At 39.7% G+C, this 26706-nt stretch overlaps 1 protein-coding gene across 3 annotated transcripts in view; it reads left to right on the top strand.

Annotated features, from left to right (window-relative positions):
- The window catches only part of RGS7 (regulator of G protein signaling 7), a 2400584-nt gene that overhangs the window by 1323281 nt on the left and 1050597 nt on the right, over positions 1–26706 (top strand). For all 3 annotated transcript variants that reach the window (XM_044058067.1, XM_044058054.1, XM_044058060.1), the window contains exon 3: positions 15979–16085. In XM_044058067.1, coding sequence (XP_043914002.1) covers positions 15979–16085 — 107 coding nt within the window. The remainder of the gene's footprint in view (positions 1–15978; positions 16086–26706) is intronic.

A 26706-nucleotide genomic window follows, 5' to 3' on the forward strand; every position in this document is an offset into this window, starting at 1 on the left:
ACCAATTTTCAACAGTGTTAAATACTGTTTGAGTGAGGGTTTGAAGAGAGGTTGCTGATTTAGCAGTACAGATCAAGGTTGAGTCATCGGCATATTGTATACAGGTGGCTTTAGGAAATACAGTGTTGAGATCATTAATAAAAATTGAGAAAAGAAGAGGGCCTAGGATACGGTAGAGGTGTAGAGAGAGTATTGTCCCAGAGCACTGCTTGTTGTCTATTTTCAAGATAGGATGTAAACCAGTGTATTGCTTGTGGGTCAAGAGATTGGGCTTTTAGTACACTGATCAGTAATTTGTGGTTCACCATATCAAAGGCTTTGGATAAGTCAATGAATAGTGCAGAAGAAAGAGAGTTATTATTTCAATTTCTGTTGATACAGTCTGTGAAAGTTAATAGGGCGGTAGTTGTACTATGAAAGGGCCTGAAGCCATGCTGGCTGTTGGCTAGTAAATTATTATGGAGCAGATGTTGAAGTAGTTGATAGTGAATACATTTTTCCATTATTTTGGCCAGAGGGGAAAGTAAAGTAATAGGTCAAAAATTAGAGATATCAATGGAATTACTTCCTTTATGTAAGGGGATGATATGGGAGACTTTCCAAATGGATGGGATGTTTCCTTCTATGATTGTTCAGTTTATAAGGGTGGATATGGGATATGCAATGACTTTGGCTGCTATTTGAAGGTATTCAGCTGGGAGGCGGTTGGCAGAAGGGGTAAAGGGTTTGAGTTTTTGTAGGACTTTACAGATAAAGGATGTTGGTACAGGTTGTATATGTAAGGAGGGCACTGAGCTGTTTGTGTTTTGGAAAGGGATGGGGGAAGTAGGGGATAGTGTATTAGCAAGAGTTTGAATAGTTTCAGTGAAGTAATTGTTGAAAGCATCTTCTGTTTGTAAAGGATTATTATGGGGAACTGATGATGGGGCTGGAGTTTTGGTATGTCCTGGTTTGAGTAGCTTATTGATGCCCGACCAGAACTTTTGAGGGTTTTTTGGGTGTGATTGTTGAAGGAGGAAATAATAGTTTTGTTTATCTAATAAGATGTCTTTTTTGGTTGAATTTCTTAGCTATTTATAGAGTAGGTGGTCAGCAGAGCTCTTAGTGGCTCTCCATTTGGTCCATGTTTTGTTTCCAAGGAATATTTTTCTCTGGTTTGTTTTGTGAGCCAAGGGGCTGCTTTTATTTCTAATTCGGGAAGAGCAAGGAAGGGCATGATGATCTAGGATTTGCAAGAATTTAGTATTAAAGTAGGAAACAGCTTCATCTAGTCTAAGTTCTTTCAGAGGAGACCAGTTGCAGGCCTTTAGTTCTCTTTGAAAGCTCTCAGCTTGAAAGTGTTTTTTTGAGCGATAGGATGTAAAATTGTTGTTATTAGGACTATGAGCTCTTTGCTTTGTTATATAGGTTAGTACATGGTCACTAATGTCATCAGGAAGTGTTCCTGGTATGTAGGTTTCAGGATGACTATTTATAAGGATCCAGTCAAGAATGGTTTCTTTATTACTAGGTTTGTGAATTCTTGTGGGGGTGTTTATTATTTGTGTGAAGCCATAAAGATTAATATGGGTGTTAGGTTTGGAGGAGCTACAGGTAGTCCAGTCAATGTTAAAATCACCTAGTACAATTGTTTCTTGAGGAAGATGGGTAGAAAGGGTATTAAGATTGTTTTCTAAAGTGTTAAATTGTTTCCTGGAGGAATATAGGTACAAATGATGTACATAGATTTTGATTTGTTAAGGTGGAGTTTGATGGAGAGGGTTTCTGCATTGTTATTAGAGGGAAATAACACATTATAGGATGAGACTAGGAGTTCTGATTTATATAAAATGGTTACACCGCCACCCTTTTTGGAAGTTCGGTCATTTCTAAGGATGTTGTAACCAGGTGGGGTTATTTCTAGGTCATGAATAGAGGGTTTCAGCCAAGTTTCTGTAAGGCAAAGGATATCAAATGCATGCACTTGTAAAAGAGCATGCAGTTGACTAAGTTTGTTATTAATGCTACGGATGGTAAGTTGAGCAATTCTTAGTGAGTTTGATACCTGTATAGAGGTAGAAATACTTTTGGATATATGTTGTTGTGGGTTATTGTAGAATTGTTGATTTGGGCCAGGATTAGGATGAATATCACCATCTAATAGGAGCTGAGTGGGATGTTTTAGTAAGGTTTTTATGCTTTTAAAGTACCTGGGTAAGCTTATCTTATTGGAAAAGTAAAGAATATGGGGAGATCTATGAAATCTTGGGAGTAGGTATGCTGAGGTAGAAGTTATGTTGCTATGGGAGAGGGAGCTAGGGTGTATGTTAGGTAGTGTTTGTTGGTGTGGAGGTACATAATTAACTAGAGAGAAATGTTCATAGACAGTTAAAGTGTAGGGAACAGATAGAAATAAGAATGAAGAAATAATAAGAAGATAGTTTTTATAGTTAGAGTTCTGTGAGAAGGTCATTTGAGGTAATAGGGTAGTAGGGTAATATAAAATGTTAGATATAGTTAGATTATGAGATATAGTATGGTATAATAGATAAATGGTGACTAGAAGGGGAAGTAGCAGTAAAGAGAGAGTTACTGGGGCTGATAAAATTGTCCTCTAAAAGTAGGGGGGAGAGGATTAAGGAGAGAGTTAACAGTGGGAGTAGGTGTTAAGTAGTAAGTGGAAGTAGTAGTGAGAAGAGAGGTAGTGGGGCTGGTTAATTCTTGTCTAGAAGTAGGGAGGAGAGGAGTAAGGAGAAAGTTAGCAGTGGGAGTGGTTGTTAAGTAGTAGTGAGAGATGATTGGGGGAGTAAAAGTAGTGGGTGTGGCTGAGTATGTACAAGTGTAACAGCACTGGGGGTGGGTGGTAATTGGGGGTAGGGTAGGGGAGCAGAGTGAGCCCGCAGGGCGAACGGAGTGGGCTACAGCAGGGCTACAGCAAGTAGTGGAGGATTCAACAGAGACAATCAGTAAGCACCATTCAGCTTCAGAAAGACAGTGGAGGAGGTAAGTAGCTGCTAGAAGAGCAGGTAAGGTATAGAAGAGAGGATAGTGAAAGTGGAAATTAAGAAGAAATAAATTCTAAAGTTAGTAGTGAGAGTGAAGAGTACTGACTATGAGCAGAGAAGGAGTAGAAAGGGGAAAGAGGGCAACTGTGAATGTCCGAGAGATAGAAGAGGAGGAATACAGTGAACTAGGACTAGTAGACTATAGGGAGTGGGATGCAGTGAACTAAGACTAGTAGATTGTGGGGAGTGAGTAAGGGCAGAAGGCAAAATTACACTGCCACCTAGTGGGCAGAAATGGATACTACAGCAGGTAGCCAGGAAAAGCTAAATAGGTGGGGAAGAATAAGGTAAGTAGCGAGGGAAAATCTAACAGAAGAGGCTTTTAGTCAGCGAAAGGAGTCTGGCTGCTGGTTATCCTGACTCAGTGGCTAAATTAGTTTACAAGCTAAAATACGGGACAAAAAATTGAATTAGCTTACAATATGGGTCAATAGAGAAACATACTTTGTAAGTTCTGTAAAAACAGGTGAGAGCACTGGGCAGCATAAGGATGGTCCATTTTGGCAAGGCTTGAGGTGGATCAGGAGCAAACTCGAGCCACAGGCCTCCAATCCGATTACAGGATGACTGACACACCCCTCCATGATGTCACCTACCTCCTAGACTTGCACCCAGCAATTCATATGCTTACACTGTTGGGACCTGACTGACATGCTTGGGAAAACTGGGATTCACTATCCTTCCCCTCATTTGCACAGGATTGCTTGCTAATGCATAGTTACATATCTCACACTGAGCCTCCCCCATTAGCAACCACTACTCACTGGCTAGGTTGTCTTCTGCCTGCCATTGACTTGCATGGCAGAATACTGATTTTAGTTAGAATGCTTATTTTAGGTTTATTTTCTTATTTTCCCCCGATCCCATTTGCATGCCGCTGCCCTATGCTTAAACAGCCGGGAGCGACGAAAAAAAATAAAAGTTGATTTTTTTTATTTTTTGTATTGTTTGCAATGCCAATGGCCTTATACTTGGCCATTAGCATGCTTCCTCAATGATATGCAGCCTTTATTTAGAGCTGTCATAGCTCCCTTTTGGATTTTGCAGGAATGTACTCCGTTACTAAACCAGTACATTTCTGCGGATAGCACTAGTCTTGCACAGACTGTTGCAAGCTTCCTGGATTGCAAAATCACCTAATTTGCATGGATTTCACCTGCAAATGGGGTGATTTGCATATCAGGGCTTAGTCCGTGCAGAATTAGTGCAGGAGCGCTCGTGCATGCCCCTGCAGGCTGTTCCTGGATCGCACGGCAGACATATTGCCTGCGTGGGCTCCTGCACCAATCTTGCACTCTGTGCAAGCTTTTGTGAATCCAGGGGACTGTGTTTACTGTAATTTATAAAACTGGTTTAAGACCTAGAACCTAAAGAATACTACCACTATAAAAATGGTTTGTGCTGAAAAGTTTGCCATTTATACTTCTTTAATAATCCTTATGGTTCCAGAGATATGGACATTTGTTTGAAACGTGAGGACATAATTTGATTCTGTGAAAAGGCTTAGGCTCCGCCCATTGGAAGTTACAGTGCAAACTTCCTGAGCTTCACTGGAGTGAATGAGTTATTTGATGAATCAAAGCCCAGAGTCAGTAACAGAAATAGTTTTAAAAAATGCACGTTATTATACTGAAACAGTGGCAGGTCTACATTATCACCTATATTTTTGCATTCTGTCCCACATACTACCCTACCATTGCAACATTCTGTCCATATTTCCACATTATACTACAACATTCCCCCAAATAGAAATAGATTTTGACAGCAATTTAACACCAGTTGTCATTTGACCTACCTTATCTGTTAATTTCCTTCTCCAGTGGCTGAGCTGCAGATACTATTGATAAAACTAAAGCCTATAGTGTATTTTGTCTACTTCCATTTGACATCCATGGCTCTTTATGGCATACAGACAGTTTTTTAATCTGGCTTGGTTAATTAAGTGACTTACTAATTAATGAATTATTTATTAGGTATTAGAAAGGGCAAGTTATAAGTTAAAAACGTGTCGCTAAGATTGTTAACCTAAGCGGTCATGCAATGGAAAAATGAATCACTGTTTGACACATTGCCCATATTTAGATTAATATATTCATAATTAACAGACCTACATGTTATTGAGAGGCATGATGTGAAATCCCATGGAGGAGGACAGAAAAAATACATTGCCAATGCCTGCTTACTGTACACTATACTGGAGATACTGCTAGTTGTTTGCTAGTAATTATAAAGATATGCTGTATTTCCATATGTGTTTGACTTTCCAAAATCAAACGATCTAAAAACTTTTGCATGATATCAGGTAAAATCTTAGATGATGTTGAAGAAAGTTGTTATTGGTATTTACACTGCAAATTGCATATCTTGGAGAGATATTTGGTTTTGTTTATATTGCTAAAGATGTAATTAAGCCATGTTTTCATATTTCTGAAAATATGTCAATAATCATACATTCAGAGAAAAATTGCTTGTCGCCATTTGGAAGCTTATGTTTGGTTTACAAAAGTGTTCTGAGTGAACATATTTGTTTAGACTGCACAATTTCCAAGATATGACAGTTTGTTTATAATAAAGTAAGATAAACATTATTCTACGATAGTGTGAACTATAATAAACTACAGCACTGATGCAAAGACTTTGAAGACATTGACTATTGCGGTGCGAAAAGGACATTACTGAAATTACAGTTTGTACCATTGTAATAGATTTTATTGTTTACAAAATATAAACATTTGGTTTTCTTATGCTTTTTAACTTGATTTTTTAGAAAATGCTCTGAAATATAAGAATCTTTATAGGCTGACAGACATGTGACATTCCAAAGCTAGAAGTGTTAGTGAGTTAAAGAAGTGCATATTTGTCTTATCTGTCTATCTGTCTATATATCTGCCTGTTTATTTCTTTTGGAATATTTTTGCTTTCTTTTACATAATTTCTTATTAATGGTCACATTGAAATATGACATTCCTCCACATGGATCTCACCTACTTTGCCACATGGGTTCATGGGTTGTTATGAGGTTAATGACCACTAGGGCCTTTACAAGCCTAGCCACTCACCCCAAACCCATTTGCATACCTCTCAAGGGTCGAGAATTCTGCAGAATGTCCAGAGTTTTGCCTCTTATTTTAAGTCTGTTCTTCATAAATATCTGTGGTTTTCTGGCAAATCACTGTGGGTTTAAAATTCACTAAATAATGATATACATTTGAGTTTCAGACTTCATATCCATCAGAAAATGCATGCTAATATAAAACGTGTTATTCTATCAACTTTCTATTTTGGGGCCTTTGCCCCATTATTTTAGGATTTGTCCAGATTTCTTGTGCTAAGAGTTGAGAGACATGTATTTGTATCCTGAGTATCTTGGACATCTATATTGGGGGCATGTTAGTAGGGAGGTAACTAAGGGTTTTATGTGTGTGAGTGTGTGTGTGTGGAGGGGTGTTAGTTAGGATAATACTGTTCTTTTTGATGACTTCTGTCCATAAAGGACATGGAGCCAGACACGGGATACATTTAAAATTTCTCATCCAATTGTCAAGGTTTCATTTGAATAGGGTCAGGGATTAACTCTGTTTTGAAGTGATGCTGAGCCTATTCCATAGAGCGGGGATCCTTTGGGACACATATCTGTCTCTTCAGCATGTTCTGTTTATGTTGCAAGTGAAGTTCAGATACCTGGATCTCATGTTTCTGGTGCTGTTCGTTTTGCACATACAGGATCATAGGATCATAGGCTACTAGGCTATTGACCCTGAGGCCCTTACAAGCCTATCCAAGAAATTAGCCCATGTTCAGACAAGTCAGCACCCGATGCACCTGTCCAGCAGGAACACAGGTAGAATCCCAGGGTGTGTATTTTCTGTTCCCCATCCAGTTATCCAGGTTGTGCTTAAAAAGGGATAATGAGGTACTCTGCTTAACATTGGGAGGGAGTCTATTCCACAGAAGGGGGAGTCACTGGGACAAAAATAATCTGTCCTGCCAACAAGTCCTGCTGATATCACAGACCAGGTTGAGGTCACACATATGGGTTGCTCAAGTGGAGCTTGACTTGCGGATATGTAGCAGTCCCATCAAGGCAGGGTCTGAGATTGCTTTATATGCCAAACAGAGGTCACCCTGAGGAGTCTGTATGAAACTGAGTAGAGGGATAGGGCTTTTAGCCTATCTGTGAAGGGTAGATGTTTTAGGCCCTGGATTTTCCTGGTGAGGAACCTCTGTGGTCTTTCCACTGCTGCATGTGCTTTGTGAAGTACATGCCAAAGATAGAACTGTACTCAATAATTGGCCTTATAAGGGACGAATGCAGGGATGTTATGACCTCTTTGTCCCTAGATGAGATACCCTTACTTATGAGGTGGGCCATGTAGAAAGCTTTCCATACAATGGAAGCTACATGGTGGTAAAAAGTCAGGTTACTATCAATCTGGATGCCCAAATCCCTCACTACTAATTGTGTACTTAGGGCATTGTTATTAATGTGATAACGTGGGGATGTCATTCTCCCCAAGGGGGATGATGATGCATTTTTTTGGCATTCAGCCTGAGGCCATGTTTCTGGCACCAGGACATCTGCAACAGATCCATCAGGACTGGAAGACATGTAAGTCAGACTAAGATCCCCTCTTAGCAGCTGTAAGAGACTGTTTTTTGACCGAACCTTTAGGTGATCTGTGTAGGAGAGAATATTTGTGCCCTGAATTCTCCTGGTGAGAGAGTTTTGTGAGCATTCCAGCTGTTGCAAGTGTCTGGTTAGGTACATGACAAAGGGGGCATTGTACTCAATGATAGGTCTGATAAGGGCTTTGTAGGGTTGTACTATAATGTCCTTGAATCTGGATGACATACTCTTACATATAAGATGGGTGACACAGAATGCTTGTCTTACTGTCTTAACTACATGTTGGTCATAGGGCAGATAGCTGCCTAAATATGTTTCCAGATACCTTACTATCGGGTTGACTCTTTGGGTGTTTTATCAATGGAGTAATTAACTTGGGTTGACAGTTTCCCAAAGCATATTATAATGCATTATTTGGCACTGAATTTTAGTCAATGGCTTTGGCACCAGCTATTTGTCTGTGTTAAACCCTCTTGCAAGATGTGGTGTCTTGGAGGGAATCTACAATCAATACATATATATATATATATATATATATATATATATATATATATATATATATACATATACACATATATAAAAGCTATAATAGTTCCCAATTTACAGTCATCTCTGAACTTGGTCAGCCAGAGACCTTGAACATTAGCCTTGACTTCTGAGAAGTAGATGCCAAACAGTAGAGGGCCCAGCCCTAGGTTACTCTGCTGGTGACCAGTCTCTTGGTGGAGGTTGTCTGATTGATCCATACTTCTTGGGACCTGTCTGTAAGCCAGCCAGCAATCCAGTGAGTTATGTAAGAGTTTACACCTGGGTTGGAGAGCTTGTCAACCATGCCTTAATGGGGTACTGTACTGAATGCCTTGGCCAGGTCAAGACACACAGTATGCACTGTTTTACCCTCATCCATTGCCTTAGTGACCCTGTAAAAGAAGTCCACCAGGTTAAGTTGGCACAACCTACCCTTAACAAAGTTGAATAGGGATGGGTCCAGTGTCTATAGGTTGTCAGTTCCCCTGTTTATCATTTTCATGATGGGGTTTATAGTTCCCTGGCTCAGTTGATGGTTTGCCCTTGTGGAGAGGAATGACTATTGCAGTCCTCCATTCTTTTGGAATGTAGCCTGTTTCAAGGCTGTAGTCAAAGAGTGTCTCATGTGGTACTGACCTGATAGCTTGTGTTTTAAACTGCTCAGTAGATGACAGGGGATATTGCTGGGACTCACAGAGGCAGTGTTCTTGGCTTTACTGTATGTTGCCACCACCTGGTCCCTGATAATAATTGGGAGAGGTATGTTGGAGAGGATTTTATCTGGAGGAGCTGGGGAAGAGTGAGGGTGAAGTTTGAGCTGAATTTATCAGCCACTGGTTTTGCTGTGTCACCCTGATTGGTGAAGGTGGTACCGTTCACCACCAGTTCAGCACACTGCTGTGTGTTACCTTTAAGGTTCCAGACATAGCTGAAGTATCCCTTGTGGTTGTCCTTAGCCTGCAAGGTTATTTTGACATTGTAGTTGGCCTTGTTAGACTTAATTAGACCTCTTAGTTTATTGTTTAGTTATATAAGAGAATACTTGCTTTAAGAGACTTGCAATTCTTAATTTTGGCCAAGAGTTTTTTTCTTTTATTATATTCTTTGCTTAGGTGAGGATTCCACCAAGGGGGTTGTTTTTAGTGTTTGCTTTGGGTTTACGTATGGCAGGTATGGCAGACTCCATGCAACTCAGTCCAGGAAACATTATGCCTGTGAGTTTCAGGCAGTAGAGGGGTAGTTAAATTCAGCCATGAATAGGGTGTTTGGTTGGATGGTGAGCTCCTCTAGTAGGTTTAACTAAGAGTTGTGAGACTCTAGTGGCATGGATGGTGACCTGTAGCAAGGCATTATATGAAGAAGGACCTTGTCTATGGTGACTTGCACATGGATGAGCTCCATGGTATCATGCTGTTTAACCAACCTGGAGGTATTTTTGTTGCTAATGTAGGTGAAGATACTTCCACCTTTGGCCTTTGTCTGTGCTGCTGTTGGTCTAAATATGTGGAAGGCACAGCAGCCTTACACTGCTGGAGTTAAAACAAGTCAATGTCACAGTATGGATGTCTACATTCTCCAGAGAGACGAAGGCTTGAAGGGTGTGTGTTTTTTTTTTTGTTTTGTCTCCTAGCATTCAGCAGTAGCACCATAACGTTTCTTGGTGACTTTTTCACTATGTTGATAGTTTTGTCTTTATGGCATCACATAAAAAGGGCTCAAAGGGGGTTGATAACATTTTAACCAATATTTGAAAGCCTAGATGGGACAGGTGCAGCCCATCCTTGTCAAAACGATGTGGTCTATTGACCATGTCCTCCCATGCTGACAGATATTTGGTCCCTGACATGGATAACTAAGCCAGTTATTAAAATCAATCACTTTATGTTCGCACGGTGGTATTATCCTTGGTGATGGTAGAATGCTGCTCAATGCAAGGCTCATCCCTGTCTGTGACACATATTCCAAGAAATCAGTAATGTCTCTTTTTCTATTCAGCCCATACCCACTAACACCATTAAGATACTGCTGCAAAAACTAAAACTCTGCTCCACCTCAGCTGATAAATCTTCCACCATACTACCTCAGTCTGTCTGCCAACTCTATTGCCTACCTAATCAGTATCCTTATAAATAGGTCTTTATATGAATCAGAAGTACCTACCATATGGAAACAATCTCACATAACATCCATCTTCATAGGAGGCAAACTTTTTGAAACATCCAGTTTCCTTCCTATATCTATCTTGTCACCATATCCAAAATTCTTGAGAGAGGTATCCATCAGCAGGTAGTGCAATACTGATTGCAAAACAATCTTTAAACCAAATCCCAACATGGTTTCTGGCCCAGCCACAGCACAGCTACAGCACTATTATCCTTTACAGACACCATGAACAAGGCCAGAGATGCAGGATGCTATACAGCCTCAGTTTTGCTTGAACTCTCCAAGGCCTTTGACATTGTGTGTCACCCCTAACTATTGAATATACTGTCTAACTTATGCTTCTCAAATAACACAGTAAAATGGTTTTCAGAGCTACCAAGGATTGTAAACAAGCAGTGAAATGGTCCAATGAACTCTCACCCTTTCTGCATAACCCTTTTGGAGTCCCTCAAGGCTCCATCCTCGGACCTCTACTCTTCAACATTTTCAGAAACAACCTTCACAATGCCTCCTACCCTGGAACCCTCATTCAAAACACTAAGAATTCCACCATAATCTGTACTGCTCATCACTACCAAACTACTTTCAAAAACTCAACAGTCCTTTACTGCAGTCAAATACTGGTTAAGAAATGCCCAACTTTTTCTTAATCCAAAGAAAACTAAACTAGTACTCTTTCACCCCAAAAATACCTCCCGTGTCACTGATCATTTCAACATCCTTGTATTTGACAGCACTGTCATAGAAATAGTGCAGGAAACCAAGCTTCTAGGAGTTATCATTGACAGTAAACTTTCATTTGACCCCCATATACAGCAAAATGTAAAGAAAATGTATCAAAAACTATTACTCTTATATAGAAACAAACATTTCTTTACTGCAGAAATCAAAACTACCCTTGCAAAATCTTTTTTTTTCCCTCACTTCTTTATGGTGCTCCTGTTCTAATTAACTTACAAACTTCTATCCTAAGCAAGATGGAACAGTGCTACAACAAAGTTGCAAAGTTTGCCACAAACTCTAAATATCACACACACCACTGTAAACCACTACTAGAACTAAACCGTCTTGAACTCCCAAACCAACTTGTCTATATTTGGCTATCCACCTTGCACAACCTTATTTTCAAGCCTATTGCCTTCCCTGAACTAGGCAATCTAGTCACACCTTACACACCAAATCAATCCCTCCAATCAGAACACAAAACTCTCTTAGCGATCTCAAAACCTACAAGAAAAGCCGGTCACTCCCTGCATTCATACTCTGTCTATACACTATGGAATTCACTACCTCTAGCTACCAGGTCTATGCCTGGCCTAACCCATTTCAAAGCCTCTTTAAAAAGTCATCTCAAAAATGCATGGCTGTGCTCCTGCATAAAGCCTGCTTAATGCTCAGCTCTCCCTCTTCTTCCACACTAGCCTCATCCTCCTCTTCTGTCACATTTCATCCCTCACAGTCTGCAAGGGCCTAAAGCTCTCCTAACTCCATCTCTGTTTCTATACCATATCCTTACGTTACTGCTCAGACTGTAATGCCTCTGTTCTTCTTAACTCTCTCACTTTCTTTCGGCATCACTAACTTTCTGGCTATTATTTTCCTAACTGAAGCCAACATTCTATTTTTTTTCATGTACTAGAACAGGTAATGTCATACGCTGCACTACCTACATACTATTTTGGGACACTATCTACTCATAGACTATGTATATGGTGAGAGTGGCTATTATTGTCTATGTTTTAACTCGATACAATTGTCTAGATGTGTAGTGTATATTGTAATATCTTGTAGCATAGTTTGTTCTTTCAGTTTATTTTGTATAGTATTTCTAATGTAAATTGTACTGTATTGGATTATACTGTATTTGTATTATACTGTATGTGGAGCTTTTCTCACCATGCCTCTGCTGAAAATGGGTTCTGCAGACCAAGGCAGACCACTCTGCAAAACAAATGTCTAATAAATAAATATATTCCAGTCAGGTACATCTAAGGTCATTTATACCCACATGGACTATGACAGAATCATGTTGGTACCTGGGGTGCAGTGATTTTAGTGCATGTGCGATATTGTGAATCCTGCCTCCAGATAGACAACTAACCATTATCTTCTCCTTTTCTAACTTGGAGACTAGGGCATCAGTGTGTCACACACTGGGGTCCCCACTGACAAGAGTATAGGCTTTGCTCTTGTGGGACCACTGGGTATGGGCTTATGTGAGATGTTTAGTGTTTTTTGGTGTGTGTTTTTTGCTGAGGGTCAGTGTTGTTGTTAGGTGGCTTTGGAGGTCTTTGAGATTTATGAAGGTATCTTTTAAGCATCTCAGCATAAGACAATCTCTGCATGTGGTGAGTGGCAAGTGTGAGAGATGTGATGTGGGCATTTTTGACAACCTTGTTTGTATGCGAGATTTTTGCTTTCAAGGAAATTGTGCAGTTACATCTCTTGCATAATGTGCTATTTTCTATAATGATTTAAATAGCTGTCTGAGAACATGAAACAATTGATACATTGCCTTAGATGCCCAACTCTACCAAATTTTCCAAAAGACATTAGGGAATTGCATATCTATGTTGTCTAGTCCTGTAGAAGGGTAGATTGTTTAGGATTAAAGATCGAGTTTTAACAGGGGTCTCCTGGGGTAGTTTCTGAGGTTAAGGATGTGATATAGTGCTAGGATATAGTAGAGCTATTTTATATGAAAACTAGTTTTCGGGGTTAAGGGCAAGATGTTATATACTGCTAGGATATATAGTGCTATTTGATGAACGAGCTTGCTGCTGTAAGATTAATTCTGTGCATTGCTGCACTGTTTAACATGTTTCTGACCTAATCCTACATTTATGGGGAAATTTACTGCATTTACTACTGCACAGAGAACTGCTGACCACCACCATCGGATGGGAAGCCTTGTGCAAACTCTTCTGATTTATATCAGAGAAAAAGACTTGAAAACTAAGTCCTGTGGCTAATCCACCCTTCTGCAAGTTGATTTGGAGACAGAAAGAACTAGAAAAAGCCACCAAACAGAGACATGATGATTTTAGCCACAACATTAAATAAATGCTTTAAATGCTCAAAAACAGTAGTTTTTGCTGTATAAAGCCAGAACAACTGCAGTAAATCAAGAAAATATTGTTATCATAGCCTGGATGGCACTGGATGCAGTTGAAACACTTGAACAGAGTTGTTGAGTTCTGTAGAATCATTACACATTTGTATTTCTTTATCTTTAAAATGATCGTATTATGCTTATAAGAACAAAAATGGACATTTTTATACAAAACATAATGCACATAGTCTGTCTCTGTTCTTCACTGTAATCTACTCAGTAGGTCTATCTCTTTTTTGTATTTCTACTTTGCAAAAGTACTTCAGCATTTAGAATTCAAAACTTCACTCTTTAATCTGAAAAACTAACAAAATGAAGATATAATGTCATAACAATTGTCCATATATGTTAATCATCCTTTGTTCAACATACAAAATATGAGGTTTGTTTTTTTAAAAACTGCTTTGAACTTTTAATGATATGACTGTTCACCTCAGTAAACTGAAACTGTTGCACAAAGAAATGTATCTGAAAAATGTTCAAGATATACCTGACTACATGTATCTGTGTTTTAGTTAGTAGCTCAGTTATTGCACAAATTAAAAAATTGCCCACAACATTTGAAGCACTTTTCATTTTTCTTCACATGGTTTGTTTTCAAAGGAGTCCCCAAGGGAAAGCTGTACTAAATGGCATCACCCTTATATTGCTCCCACTTAGGGTTAAATTCTTGAATTGGTTAGGCTAGGTTTATAATTCAGAGGCAGTAGGTTTCTGAGATATGAAGTGCTACTTCATCTTACACCATCCTTTGCTACCCCAGGACCTATCAGGAGAGTGGGAAAGGTATGTCACTACACATGTGCAGATGATTCCTGCAGTAGTTCATAGTTGGTAGAATCTGCAAGACATGGGGTTCAGTGGTGCTCTGTGAAACTGCAATGGATAGATTGCATAGTAGGCCCTGGGTGCTGTAATCTGGCACTGTAGCTGTTCAAAGCATGCAGAATAAGTATGAGAACATGTGCAGAGGATAGTACTAGTCATCTATTGCACGTGTCATAGTATACCAGCAGTAGTTCACCACCATATTAGAACATCCTGAGCACTGCAGGTATCCATAACACTTACAGGAACTGCACAGGCTCTATGTATGAGGGCTCCTTAAATGGCTGTTTGTATGAATCTCTGTGGTCTATACAACATACTGCAATAGTTCAGAATCCTTTTTTTTTAATTACCATGTTGACATAGACATGGCTGCGGTGTTGGTGCTGCGGTAGCATTGTCGCCTCACAGTAAGATGTTGTCCTGTTCGATTCTCAGCTACAGCATCTTCTATGTGGAGACATGCATAAATGGGCATACCTTCGTTGAAGGTTGTACGTCAGGGCCGGCAACTCGGCACGTAAAAATCTACTGCCAATCATTAGCGGACCGGAGTTCCGCTATGGCGACCCCTAACCGGGAAAAGCCGAAAGACACAACAACAACAACAACCATGTTGACATAGACACTAACATAGTTAAAGAACTTATTAAGCCTATTAAAGAAGTTAGCATGGTAGTATATAGCTCAGATGTTAAGGCTATGAGATGTTAATACATTTATTGTTGCATTTTTTGCATAATTCCTTCAGACTTACTGTCTGTGTAAGCCTCAGCTAGTTATTTGATCAGATAATACTCTTGGGTCACTCCTGAAAAGAGGTATTTTGCCTTATAGGCTCCCCAGTTGATAAATGAGCAAAACAAATATGTAAATAAAATATTAATGAATGACTTCATTATATTGTTGGTTCAAGCGATGAAACAAAGACAGAAGCTGCATAATGTCACAAAAATCTTTAAGTCATAGCACAGTATTTTTGCCCTTGGTGGTACTTGGCTTGAATCATTCAATAAAAATATGTTATTTTGGTCTGTAAACCCCAAACTCTAGATACTGCAGTCCTGTTTACTACATATTTTGGACTAAGTAAAAATCTTGATGAAGGAAAATAATCATTTTCAGGTGCCTATGTACTGAGTCACATAATAAGAACTTAACTTATAGTTTTACATTCTCATTGTGCAGTGTGCATGCACCCTACTTCATCATTCAGGTCACATGACTGAAACCATGTGCATTTGTCTTCCATGACCAATTGCTTTTGTTTGTAGTGTTTTCTACTGAGGTTATAAATGCCCTGTTTTGATCATTTCGATTTTTAACTGAAATTGTAAATCAAGAAAAAAATGATTTTTTTGATCATAATTAAAGACATCAGAAACAAACATGAACATTAATAAAGAAAGAAAGAATAATTTTGAGCAACAATTATTTAATTTTTATAAATATCTTGTAATGAATGGTATAAAAATTTGTGTGTGTTTTGTGTGTGTGTGTGTGTGTGTGTGTGTGTGTGTGTGTGTGTGTGTGTGTGTGTGTGTGTGTGTGTGTGTGTGCACGCATGCGCACACTTGCCTATGCTTAATACTACAGTTCCAAACTGATTGATATATACTTGCATTGTAAATTAAATACTAAACATTATCTCTTCATTTGTGTTTTCTATTAAATAGTGGAGGCTTTACACCTTGGAACGTTAATGGCAGCACATGGCTATTTCTTTCCGATTTCAGACCATGTTTTAACGTTAAAAGATGATGGCACATTTTACAGGTTTCAGGTATGTATACTGGAAACATTTCTGGAAAAAAATCATACTGTTTTTAAGTAGGAAAACTTTCACCTTACTAGAGATATTCCTGTTTATTAACTTAGTAAAACTGTTCACACTACAAATGTGGGAAACATGAAAGCAGTGCTTATTGTCACTGACAGGTTAATATGTCTAGAGACGTACTGAAGATTTTTTCAGTGGTATCCATCTTAAAATTATGAATGCATGTAAATGAGTGCACAGCACTTATATAAATTTCTACCAAGTTGTTTGATGCAGATGATCAGGCAGCTGAAAGTGAAACAGAACATAACATAGGAGGTGAGTAGAAAAGTGAATCCTTCTAGTATACATGCACAATTTATTATCAAAATAAAATAACAATACATAAAAAGAATGAAGATGACAAGTAATACTTGCATATGTTTTCACTAAGTTGCTTAATGTAGATGAACAAACATGTGAAACTGGAGAAGTGTGCAGCGTAGGATGTGGACATCCTTCTCTTCTAAAGAGATCTTTCCAGAATAACGTGACACTGAGCTCCTACATCTAATGGTTTTAAAACAAAGTTACAATCTAAGATCATGCATATTTTATCTTTAATCACTCAATTCATATATGTAGTGATGGTACTTGGTTAGTTTGTCAATGACAATAACTGCAGACCTGATTGCAAGATGGTACTGTACTACAGGGAAATATCACTGGATATTTTGTTGTCGCTAGACTAAGATACCATTGGCTCTGACTTCCTATCTGGATAATTAGGTTTAGGATGGAGCTTCTGATTGCACTGGTTTGTAGCATCTTCACCAGATTCAGTCAGGGTGGCACCTGGTACATTATTAAAGTATTCTGAGTGATATACTGCTGTCCCTTCCTGTTGTTTGATATCACTATTGGTTGCCCCACATTCAGATGATGATATTTCTTCTCAGCATACTCAGTTGTTTTTGCCTACAGATGTACACATGTTTAAATGTATTGTGTCCGTTTTGATCATAGGCTACATTTTAACATCAAAGCAGCTAGCATTTCTGCCATGCCAGTATGCAGGGTAGCTCTATATGTTTATAAACTATTGAAAGTGACTGACCTACCCATTACCACTGAAAAACTGTATAGTTGCACATCTCAGTTAACTGATCTGTAACAGCTATGTATGGTGATAATGAATTTTATTTTTATTGTTTTGTAAAGAACTGGAATTCTTCAAAAACAAATTGAGGATGCGATATTGAGTACAACTGTGCAAAGGCAGTCGGAAAATAATTAATTGGAAAGTGCACCTTTAAGAACAGGAAGCATGTTGTTGTGTCTTTCGGCTTTTCCCGGTTAGGGGTCGCCACAGCGGAACTCCAGTCCGCTAATGATTGGCAGTAGATTTTTACATGCCGAGTTGCCAGCTCTGACACACAACCTTCAACGAAGGTACGCCCATTCACGCATGTCTCCACACAGAAGACGCTCTAGCTGAGAATCGAACAGGATAACGTCTTACTGTGAGGCGACAACGCTACCACAGCACCACCACCACATATTGTATTAAATAGATCCATATTTCACATGAAAAATGCTATACCATAATGTAATGGGAGATCTTTTGTAAACAATGGTTGCAGACTGTGACATGATACTGTCCAAGAAAACTCTTTACCAATTGACACCATTAATTCAGTTTACAAGACACATGAACTCTGCAGGTAGCAATTACTAGATTTTTACCCTAGTTAGACTACAGGAATTAAGCTAGTTATCAGCAACAATGAGAGTGATATTTTTATTGAACTATAAAACATACAAGCTTTTGCACTGTTCTTTCTGTCCTCCACTAGTGTTAAACTGGAGAGAAAGCAATAGCAATTCCTCTGTCTCTGCTGAAACATGGAGCACTATATGTAAAATCTCCATTTATTAAAAGTATAAATAAAAGGGCACTCATAGTCTTCACTACTAGAAGAAATCAGACAAATTAGTGAATTCCAGGATTACACACACACACACACACACACACACACACACACACACACACACACACACACACACACACACACACACACGCGGCTCAGACAGTCTCTGCTACAACTACTTACCCTAATTATGTGACCAAATAATCTGATCTTAAGAAGTTCATATTATATATAGTGAATGATGGCACTTATGCTTTAACATTAAATGATCGCGGGTTATTTTCTGACGTCTACAAGAGTGTTTTTTTTTTCTAATTGTATGAACTTAAGGCACCCCACCTCTTGCTATTTCTCCTTTGTCCATTTTTAGAATGGCAAGAGATGTTGGCTGCATCCAGAAAATGCCAAAAGAGGCTAAGAACGGAGTCACAGTTAGTTATTAACATGGAGGACATTATTAAGAGCCTTGAATGACAGTTAAATGGTCCTTATTCCCATGTGTAGTATGTGACAAAAATACTTTTTTTTCAAAAATTCGTCTTATTTATTTATTGGTTTGTTTGTTTTTGCAACTTAGCCCAGCTTTTCAGATCAAATGCCACCTTATGTGTAAGTTTGTTGATAGGGTAATGTTTTTAGGTAGTTTATAAGGTATGCAGTCCAGGAGACCATTAAGGAGCCTAACCCAAATTCCCAAAGCACTGCCTGGTTAAGTAAGTTGTTCAAGTTCACACAATAGGCAAAAAAAAAAAAAGCTGAGGGAATTAAACCCTGTATAACAGGAAGCAGGCTGTTAACAACTCACACTTCTATGCTAACTGCCTGGATTTCAGCTTAACTGTTATAAAGAAAAACATTTCTTCATTCCACTTACAAATGTTCCAGAAAAAATTCCTTTGTTAGCACCTTTATTAACCCTCCATAGTTTGCAGCCTCTTGTTTTGTCTGTCAGACCTCCTCTTAACCAGCCCGTGAGAGAGCCTGTTTCATACCCGTCTCCCTTAAGGTTAGGCTTTGATCAAGGCAGCCTAATTTAGGCCCAGTCGCCCTTCTCATTTAGATCTGTTCTCTTAGGCAGTCACATGACTGTTCCCCCAGTTTATCAGCCTAGTCCATTTAATATACAACTAGTTTGCTGTTAGTTGGTTCTATGCTTAAGCCACTGAGTGACAGAACCTACTTCTTGCCAGTACACTCATTAAATGGACCCGTGCCTTGTCAGCCTGAGACTAAAATAGTCAATGACTTCATTCTCTTCCTCACTGCTACTTGGCACGTTGTTTTGTTTGACATGGTCTGCTGAGTGTCAAACCCCATTCTTATCTCGGGTCTAAACTTAGTGCTTGTGACCCTGACACTTTTCCCACCTTGGTTATATAAATATTACAGTTGTCTTCCCAGTATTGTGCAGGTGTAAATGCCACTGTTATTTTTAGCTAGTCATATCATCAAACCATTTATCTTCATTCAGAATCCTTTGCACCACAACCAATCTTCAATTTCTGAACTGTTTTATTAGCATCTCCTAGCCATATACATAGCTTTGAGACACTGCTCACACCCTCCTTTATACTTCTAATATAAATATTATGATAGCCATATATATAATTGCCGCTGAATCTGCTCCCATCTCTTAACTACAATATTAACATTTTCTGCCTTACATAGATACTTCCCTTACCTCCATTTTTTGAATTGTTAAGTACTAATTACTTGATCTATTGTCTAAGTGACAAACTCATTAATATGCCTCTTCAAATGCACTATCTACTAATGCATACATCTTTTGTATTGCAACAGTTGCCTTTATTTCATATGAATGTTATCTGATTAACAAATGTATTTATAATCGTTAATGTATATTATTTAATGTCTGTTTATATATATGTGTATATAATGATAGCTATATCTATCTATAGCTATCTATCTCACTCTTCCTATATACATATATATATATATATATATATATATATATATATTGAATTTCTGTTTAAAAATGTGTGTTATATGTTTGTTATATGTTTGAACTTTTCTCCTCAGGCCTCCCCTGACTAAACCCAGTCAGACAAACCCAGTAAACAAAATAAAATAAATTGCATTCTATCCCAGTGCAATATGCTTTTTTGTTTTTATTTGTTTGTGATAAATGACTATTCATAAGATTACACAATTTTTATATTATCCTGTTAATAGCTTTGTAGCTTTATGTTTCTTTCTATTTGCATCTGCACACCTTCCATCCTTTGCATTTACATGGGGTCATTATATGACCAAACCATGAACATATCTGGATGTTTCATTCTAAGGAAATTCTCAAATTTATGGTTTTATAGTACACTATACATTTTTAGTAAATTCAGGATGAAATACAGAATGCTTACAATACATACATGAATACAATGTTAAAAAAGCAAACTCTCAATTAAGAAACACACACACACACACACACACACACACACACACACGCACACGCACACGCACACGCCGCACACACACACACACACACACACACACACACACACACACACACACACACACACACACATTCAAAAGTAATACTAAAATTAAATCTTTAGTACAACTAACTTGAATAACAGGTAGCATTGCCAGATCAAGATCATAACTGAAGGCAACTCATGGTGTATATGGAAACATTCCACAAGTTATGATGCTGGAAATTTGCTATGGTATGTAGAACATATAATACAGATAAAAGATAAAAGTCTACTCAAATACAAGACCTAAAGTTACAGTATTTTGTTACATAGAATGCATATTATGCATCTACAAGACATGGAATAATGCAACACAAAAGATGAACAAACAAGGCAAGAAAGTCTGTTTGTTTAGAAACACACACCTAAATCCATTTCTTTCTCCTGATAACTCATTTCTCCCTGCCCTTGTGCGATTATAAAATAAACACAACCAAGACAGAGACCCCAATCTTATACCCTCATTATTTTTTGTCACGAAACTTTATTGAACACAATCAACTTCAATTCCTTGCAAAGAAAACATAACATAAATAACCATAGTAAGCATCCCCCACTTGCTCACTTATCATTGTAATAACAAAGCAGTGTCCCCGCTCACCTTCAGTATTTCACCAATCCAAACCATCCATTAAAACTACTCCACCATCAAATTTTAACCACCTCAAATCATTCTTCCAATTATCCTCCAGAGGGGGAACCAGAAGAGAGGCAAGCCTGTTCCTCTTCTCCGCCTAAAATGCAATAACCAAACGGGATGGGTTGGGAGGGCAACAAGATCACACCAATTGTGACTCCCAACAACCAAATCCCACCTCAAAAGCCTTCAAGACCCTCCCCTTAACCTTACCTCACTTCCTCCCCTAACTTCCAACTTGCTTAACCCTTTTCTGCCTACTCCCTTCAAGTTCACTTACTACCACCTTACCTACTTCCTTAAATCCCAGCTCCCCCCCACCATTAAAGATGTCACGTGACAACTTTGTCTGTTCCAAACTTCATTTGTCACGTTCCACTTTAATAAACCACACAGACACTCAAAGACCTTTGACGACCTTTATTTCATAAAATAATAAATGGTAAAACATGAAACTTTATTGAACACCATCAACTTCAATTCCTTGCAAAGAAAACATAACATCAATAACCATAAGGGCAATGTAACTGCTCACCCTTTGATAAGCAGCATCCCCCACTTGCTCACTTATCGTTGTAATAACAAAGCAGTGTCCCCACTCACCTTCAGTATTTCACCAATCCAAACCATCCATTCAAACTCCTCCACCATCAAATTTTCACCACTTCAAATCCTTCTTCCAGTTATCCTCTAGAGGGGGACAGAAGAGGGGCAAGCCTGTCCTTCTTCTCCACCCACCAGCCCCACAGAGCTGTTCCCCCTCACCCCATGCCCCCACTAACTAAAATCTCCAAAATAACCCCAAATTTAAATTAAACAAATTGAAGCCAAATTCACTAAGGTGAACCCCATCAGCCCTATACCACATGGAATCTCTATCCTCAAACTCCACATGTCGGATAGTATGCACCCCTATCTCTTTCAAATATTTTGCCAAAGTAAAATTAACATACCTCCGAGCCATCTCAATTGTGGAAATATTCTTTCCCTCCCTCCAAATTAACCTGGGAATAATCTCAGACCAAACCAGACAAACTGATGGGTAAAGCCTTCTTAAAACTAAAACATCTTCACAAATATTATAAACTAACTGTTTCTTTGGAATCCTACCCAAATCATTCCCCCCCAAATGGATCAACAAAATTTGTGGCAATCCTCACTGACTCTGTAACATGGTAAATACCTGAAGTAGCTGGCTCCACATCAACCATCTAATACCATGCCAGGTAACCTTCTATCCGAACTGTTCCAAGCCCAAATTCATGCCACTGCTTCTAACCGCAGCATGCCTAGCTGCCCAATATATGAATGAATGATCTAAGATGACAATCCTTTCAGCTAAAAAAATATATTTTTACTCAAATAACTCAATCAAAACTTATTTAATACAAGTCAAAAATGCATTAGAAAACCACCACCCCACCCTCTTGATAACTTCAATTGAACTGCCTCCCTTCACTAGATCAGATGCCCTGCCCATCCTGAAAGAATGAGAAGAAAACTTGTCCCCTTCTAAACCAACACTGATAAGAGCCCTTCTCATAATTAAATTCAATTGCTCACCCGTCAGTGGTCTACCACTTACTGATGTAAAAATTAATCCCTGAGCCCTACCTTCTTTAGCCACACACAACAACTTTCCCCACACCACCGGCCACATCCAGACTGACCTACCTTCCCCCAAAACTATAGGTGCCCCTCTTCCTTCTTGATCCATTTTTGATGATCTCAGCCTGATGTGCACTGCCCTGGGTAATATAAGCACGTCATCCCACACCAATGAACCCAGTAACTCAGACACACAGAAAGCTCTACAATACATCCATACACTTGCCATACCCCACATCACATATTCCTCCAAACATCCACACACTCTGCTTAAACCCTTTAGCAACATTCTTAAAATCCCCATAGTCACTGGCCATCTCCTATCCCTAGAAGGACCTTCCACTCCACCCCATCCTTTCAAATTTCGGCCAAATGTCCATGCCCTAGTCCAGTCTTCTAATCTGGCCAACTGAGAAAATATAGCAATTGCTGCCAAAGCTGCCCTCACAGTTCAAACTGCCTTACCCTGTTTCCTCAGCATGGCCAAATAAAGCAGCAACAAACTTTCCGACTGCACACACACTTCTCTTCCGGTAGCTGCCTCACAAAGCTATCAAAATTATGCAATGCCCTACTGTAAGCTTTCCTTGTGGATACCACCCATGACTGCTGCACCAACCTGCTGATCACTACTGCCCAATCTGCCAAATCTCATCTGGTACCACCATGGGATGCTTTGCTGCTATTGGAGCCGCCTGCCAAAATCTGCAAAACTGAAAATGAGACAAACTGTCAGCTATCTCATTCTTAACTCCTGGCACATGCACCCCTGTAAAGGAAAAGTTGATCAACAAACTCTGCAGCACTAGCTTATGAAGAACCAATAACAATCGTGCCAATTTGGACATCTTGACCTACATACTGTCACCCCTGCAATATTGCCCGAATTAAACACAACCCTCCTTTGCCTCAAATGATCCTGCCACATCCCTGATGCCGCCCAAATCAGCATAAGCTCCAAGAAAGCAACATTCCATTTTCACTCTTCAGACCAATGAACAGGCCATGGTACCGAGAACCATTGCCCTGCAAAAAATGCTCCCATACCCAGACTCCCAGCCACATCTGTAAAAAGCTGTAAAACCCCTTGACCTACCCAATCTGTCTGCCAAAATGTGATCCCATTAAACTGATGTAAAAACTGTAACCACAAATCTAGGTCCTCACGTGCTAACATATTAACCCTTACTCTGTGGTGCTTACTCTTACCTCCTTTCAATAGAAAAGCCACGGACCTACAAAATGTGTGTCCAGGATGCACTGCCCTGCAAGCAAAATTCATCAACCCCAACAAATCCAGCACATCTTTCACACAAACCTTATTCTTGGACTGTAGCCAGCTAATTTCTCCAGTAGATGAACTATATTTTCCCTTGGCAAATGAAATAAACCTTGTCCTGCATCCACATTAATACATTAATACCCAAAAAATCCAATAAGTTGAACCTTCCAACTTATGTTTAGCCAATGGCACTCCCAAAACCTTGCACATCTCCACAAACTCATACATAGCCCTCTCTCCCCTCAGCCACTAACAAAAAATCATCTAGATAATGTACTGCTCTCTGCCCTTCGATCCTCTGTTGCCATATGCAATGCATGGCTGTGCTAAACCTTTCAAAGGTAGATCAAGCCACTGCACACCCCATTGACATAGCTGTGTCAAAATAGAAACTATCCCCTACTACCAGTCCCAATAATGGCCAGTCCTCCTCCTGCACCAGCAGCAAACGAAAGGCCGACTCAATATCTACCTTAACCTGCCAAGGATCCTCAAAACTTCTAATGATGCAGATCGCAACATTCAAAGATGCATACGTCACTCTAACCTCCTCCCCAGGGATGAAATCATTAACAGACTTGCCTTCTGGGTAAGATAAATGAAGTATTAAATGAAACTCACCCGGCCTCTTCTTGGGAACCAAACCCAAAGGTGGCACTTTAAATTGGGTAAATGGTGACCAATCAAATGGGCCCAACAATCTACCCGCCTGGCACTCCTTCTCAATCAAGACTCTCAGGACATCCTCCCTCCTACTTACTGACTTCACATTTTTCCCCATCTTACCATCACCCACCAAAGTAGACTTAAACGATAAACCTCTCTTAAAACCCTCAATTAATTCCCCAGCCACTGCTGGCAGCAGATGATGTGCCAGCAACTCCTTCAAGACCTGGACCTCAATAGGTGAATGGGTCCCCTGGGTGCCCCCTAACTCCATGAAAGGACCCCCCTTTGACCATGAAAATTGGCCCTGCCACATAATCCTTGTAGCCCCATGGGAGGCCCACTCCATCCTCTCTGAACCAGAAAATAGGATGCCTGTCCCCTAAACTGATTCTCTCCCCTATCACATCGCATCATTGAATATGCCCCCATACACTTACAACAAGCTTGGAAGAATCTGCAGCCTGTCCATGAACATCTCCCCATGTTAAAAGTCCAACATACCCCAGCACTCCCTTCTGTTGGCTTACCCACACTGTTACCCAACCCAAAGCTGTCCATTATGGTAGACAGCCAGATATCAGGGTGCCTGACTTCCCAATACATGGATTTGTCAACAGTCTTTCTTTGTATGGAACTTCTGATCATACCAAAGCCATGCATTACCTGGATGCAACCTCTGTGCCTCTCGTATATTCAAAAATAGGCTAGGAATGGAAGGGCCAATGAATTATCCCTCTCCAACCGCACTGCCATATAATATACAAAACCCAAGACCCAATTTATCCCATGACCTCTGCCGAAACTTATTCACCTGCCTGAGACCTAAAGCTGCCAATGCTGCCAAAAGGTCCTTCCTCTTTGCTATCTTCACTTCCATCAGACACTGAACTCCATCCACATCAGTTAACTTAAAAATATCTATAAATTCCCCTTTCCAAATCTTCTCCTTCACCACGAGTGATATATGAAGAGTTAAAAGAATTGATACACCCTCCTGCCCTAACACCTGTGTCGACAACCATTCCCCCGGCTGAGTCCCAAAGTCTGATCCTACCTCGTCTAAGCAAGGGTCCACATCCTTCTCCAACAATGAAAGGGTAGTATCAAAACACATATCACTGCCTGCTAGTGCCTGCAAACCTAAACCCACTGCAGTGCCTCCACCTCCACCGTGCAAAACCCTGGGCCCTCCATAAACTCCGGCTTGTATACCCTCATCCAACCCCGAATAATCACGTCCCACAACTTGACCTACAGCTGTCACCCCAGCAGAGTCTAATGAATCATTACCTGTTGGGGTTGAAGGTGCTGCCACCAGTGTCTCAATCTCTATTGTCCTCTTTTCCACTATCGTCTGTCTTGATCTCTTGGCTCTGAATGCCTTAGCCCCGGTCCTCGTTTGTCGCTTCCTCTGAATCTTCGGACCATGCATGCTAGTCATCGCACCCTCATTCAACATCTCCCAAAACAAGTCCTCTGCTTGTGCCACACTCCCACTTCTGCCTCAATGCCCACACCTGTGCCATGATCACCAATTCACTGCCTGAAAAAGTAATGAATAACTGTAAGTGCATGGAAGAAAAAAAAACACTTAAAACAGTTTAACTGAATGCTGAATGACCATATATATCTGCCAAACACCCATCTATCCATGTACAGCATGCTAGGCATTTAACAGCTATGCTACTGAGTCAATAATCTGTATACTTAGTCCCCCCTCTATATCAGCACCTCATCCCACAAACTCACACCCACCAGGTATCTAGCCAATCCTTAATTATTTATTATTTTTTATTTTTTATATATATTTAGTAATAAAATAGCATCACTCTGGTGTCTCCCCTGCAACCACGCATGCGTGTCCACATTAAAATGCAGAGAGAGGTCCATAAAAGCCACTCTGCCTCCTCTCTGTCCACAACCCACCTACGGGCACAGCAAACAGCTGTCTGAACTCAACAGCCTACACCCACTACACTTCAAACATCTCTAACCCTAACCCTGTACACGTACCAACAGATTT

The sequence above is a fragment of the Protopterus annectens genome, chromosome 1.part2 (genome assembly GCF_019279795.1).
Source record: "Protopterus annectens isolate FY-2018-M chromosome 1.part2, PAN1.0, whole genome shotgun sequence".
Classification (NCBI taxonomy): domain Eukaryota; kingdom Metazoa; phylum Chordata; order Ceratodontiformes; family Protopteridae; genus Protopterus; species Protopterus annectens.